The sequence below is a fragment of the Cibotium barometz genome, chromosome 50 (assembly GCF_041138505.1).
Source record: "Cibotium barometz isolate CiBa-2024 chromosome 50, ASM4113850v1, whole genome shotgun sequence".
Taxonomy (NCBI): Eukaryota; Viridiplantae; Streptophyta; class Polypodiopsida; order Cyatheales; family Cibotiaceae; genus Cibotium; species Cibotium barometz.
The window spans coordinates 1,289,108-1,292,684 of NC_141095.1; the positions used below are offsets into that span (position 1 = coordinate 1,289,108).

A 3,577-nucleotide genomic window follows, 5' to 3' on the forward strand; every position below is an offset into this window, starting at 1 on the left:
ATCCAAATCCAAATCATATGTGTATCCATTCTTGACCAGATACATCATTTTCCATCCCATCACATTGGATTCATTCACTTCACATAACATCCATTCCTATCTTTCTTAATTTACATTACGTCTTATTCGTTCAGATCTTATATTATTCATTCACATTCTGATTCACATGACATCTCATCTCATCCATTTGCTGGACTTCATATCCATTCACATTCATATTTGTATTCATTATTCCACCTACACATCCACATTCATACATCCACATTCACATCTACATCCATGCATCCACATTCACATTCACATCCATATATCCATATCCACGTTCCACATTCATACATCCATATCCACATTCTACATTCACACATCCATTTTCTCATCTTCATTCATACATCCACATCCGCATCTACATCCATACATCCACATCCACATTCACATCCATACATCTATATCATACATTCACATCCGCGTTCACATCCATACATCTATATCATACATTCATACATCCACATCCGCATCTACATCCATACATCCACATCCACATCCACATTCACATCCATACATCTATATCATACATTCACATCCACGTTCACATTCATACATCCACATCCACATTCACATCCATACATCTACATCATACATTCACATCCGTGTTCACATTCATACATCCACATCCACATCTACATTCACATCCATACATCTATATCATACATTCACATCCACGTTCACATTCATACATTCACATCCACGTTCACATTCATACATCCACATCCACATCCACATTCACATCCATATATCTATATCATACATTCACATCCACATCCACATTCACATCTAATACATCCACATCCACATCCATACATCTATATCATACATTCACATCCGCGTTCACATTCATACATGCACATCCATACATCCATATCCACATTCCACATTCATACATCTCCATCTATTCCTCGTTCATTTTCATCTATCTGATTCGTTTCACATCCTCGTATCTATTTATAGAATACAAGAGAATTCTTATTTTTGATATAAGATTTCTTTACGCATCTATTTATGCATGAATTCCATTTTAAGGAGAATAACACTTTCAAAATAAAAATCAATCTTTTATGCATCTTCCTATGCATAAATTCATTTTAAATGAGAATGACACTTTTGGATTAAAATAAATTCTTTATGCATCTTTTCATACATAAATCCAATTTAGTAGGAATTACACTTTTAGGAATAAAAGAATTCCTCTTATGCATCTAATTTATGCATAAAATCCATTTATGATGAAAATCACACTTTTAATATATATAAAAAATATCTTCTATGCACCCATTTATGCATAAAAATCATTTATGATGAAAATCGCACTTTTAGTTTAAAAATATCTTCTATGCATATGTTTATGCATAAAAATCTTTTATGATGAAAATCACACTTTTAATATAAAAAAATATCTTCTATGCATATGTTTATGCATAAAAATCTTTTATGATGAAAATCACACTTTTAATATAAAAAAATATCTTCTATGCACCCATTTATGCATAAAAATCATTTATGATGAAAATCACACTTTTAATATAAAAAATATATCTTCTATACCCTTAGCTTAATGTTAAATAAGGAAGTCATAGACTTTGTATATATACATGCTTAAGGTTAGAAATAGTAGCCAATGACTTTTTTAAGTTTTGTCTGGCCAGGTATGAACACTAACTGTTTGTATATGAGTTAATTTTGATACTGAAGCTCATTTGCAAGAAGTAGGAGCAAGCTACTTTGTAATTGGTCTGGGCATTGCTGGATAGGCCATATTTGCAAATCACGTTATCATTGACCAAGTAGCAAAGCTTTTTTAAAAAATTGCGAGGGTTATTTTAGAGACGCAATTGACGGATTCATGGCATGTGACAAGTAGCAAAGGCTTTCTCACATGTACAATTTTAGTTTATGTTTGATTTTATTTTATTTCAAGTTGAGTCCATATAACAGCATCAGACGACAATTAAGAGCTGCAAGCATCACTCCTAGGCGTGCACCCAGACTAAGTTGTTCTGCGGTACCCAGTGACAGAGGGTGCCGTCGCCAGGCTGAGCGTTAAGGGCTGCGAAGGCGGGGTGGGCGGGGCTCCAAGAGCTGGTGTCGGTGTGGCAGACGGCCGTGCCTTGGAAGCTAGTGCCCTCCGCCCGCTGCAGCTCCACGTCCACGATCAGAGATGACCCCATCACGTGGCAGCCGTACACCAGGTACGGGTACATGAGGTCGTGGCAAGTGATGGACTTCTTCTCCGGCGAGGAGAGGGTCACGGGAGCCTTCAGCACGCGCACCTCCTCGCTTCGAGAGGGGCTGTAGGCGGGTGAGAAAACGGCCACGTTGGGGCCCATGTTGCTGATGGTGAAGTCGACCATGGACTCGACGGAAGAGTGGCACGTCCGAATCTCTCCGTCGACAGGCTTGGAGTTGCAGAAGGCCATCGTCTGCTCCATGCTGGCAGCCATGTTGGAGCCGCTAGGCACATCCAGCAGGGTGAAGTAGCTTGGAAGCTTCGCCGGGCTGAATGGCATAGCTTTGGCCATCTCCGTAGGCAAGAATGTCCGCCCTTGCAGATCGTTGTCCAGCTTCGGGTACACGATCGTCCTCCCCGCCGACAGCTCCTCTGGCTTAAAGAAGAGCTTGGACTCCATCATGGAAGCGGCTTTTGAGCCTCTGCACTTAGCCGTCCCATACTCGTAGAAGTACGGCGAAACACACACAGTTGGACCAGATGCCTTCTCCGCACACAAGAAGTTGCCTTCCTTGCACAAGTTGGCGTCCGGACTAGATTGGCCGGACTTTATTTTCTTCACATACTTGGCAGTCTCAGCTGCGCTCAGCTGAGAAGACAAGGGTGTCAAGCTTGCTGGAGCTCGTACTCCTGGGAGTTTCGCAGCCCAGTAACTCTGCCAGCTCGTCGGAGAGCTCGTCCCTTGCCTCCTTGCACCCTCGGAAACGCCCAGCAGCAAGCACCCCAGGACCTGCATTCATCCATAACGATCAACTTATTAGAACATAACCATAGATAACTCAATAAAATTTTCATCGAAGCTAATTATAGCAGAGGCATATGATGCAGGCTGCATACCAGGGCTAGGAGAACGCTCGTATTCAACGCCATGAGCAATCAAAGTTCTCTGAATCTGAAGGTTGCCTGCACTGTCGACTGTGGAGGACTGACCCTCAAAGGGCTATATATATAGGCTATACCCGAGAATTCAGACCGCATTTCCACCGGTAACAGAAACGCGACCCGGCAGCAACAATAACAGCAGCAGCTATCACTTCATTGAAGAAGCGTAGCTACACCCTACCCATCCCGAGCGAACGTGGCTGTCTCTCGCAGCCTAAGACTGTACAGTCTGTACTGTAAAGCTCCTTAGGCGTTGAGACCAACAAAGGTTTTTGAGGTGAGGACACGACGTAGGCGATGGAGGACCGTAGGTTAGGTTGGTGAAGTCTGGAAACCGTTGCCATCGTTATAATAAAGAACCTGAGTAACAAGCGACAACCAAACGAGCAGTGTGCCAACTAGACAAGGGTACTC

At 41.9% G+C, this 3,577-nt stretch overlaps 1 protein-coding gene across 1 annotated transcript; it reads right to left on the reverse strand.

Annotated features, from left to right (window-relative positions):
- Positions 1–1,938: 1,938 nt before the first annotated feature.
- Positions 1,939–3,266, reverse strand: LOC147609705 (BURP domain-containing protein 6-like). The gene is made up of 2 exons (XM_086787297.1): positions 3,119–3,266; positions 1,939–3,011 (listed from the first exon to the last, which is right to left on the reverse strand). The coding sequence occupies exons 1-2, from the start codon at positions 3,149–3,151 to the stop codon at positions 2,025–2,027; spliced, it is 1,020 nt and encodes a 339-aa protein (XP_086643423.1). The 5' UTR covers positions 3,152–3,266; the 3' UTR covers positions 1,939–2,024.
- Between the last annotated feature and the right edge of the window lie 311 nt (positions 3,267–3,577).

Bases quoted from the DNA above. Each gene is read 5' to 3' on its own strand.
- LOC147609705 (XM_086787297.1), bottom strand. From the start codon at position 3,151: ATGGCGTTGAATACGAGCGTTCTCCTAGCCCTG. The intron at 3,012-3,118 runs GTATGCAGCCTG...GGATGAATGCAG, and splicing joins CGAGCGTTCTCCTAGCCCTG to GTCCTGGGGTGCTTGCTGCT.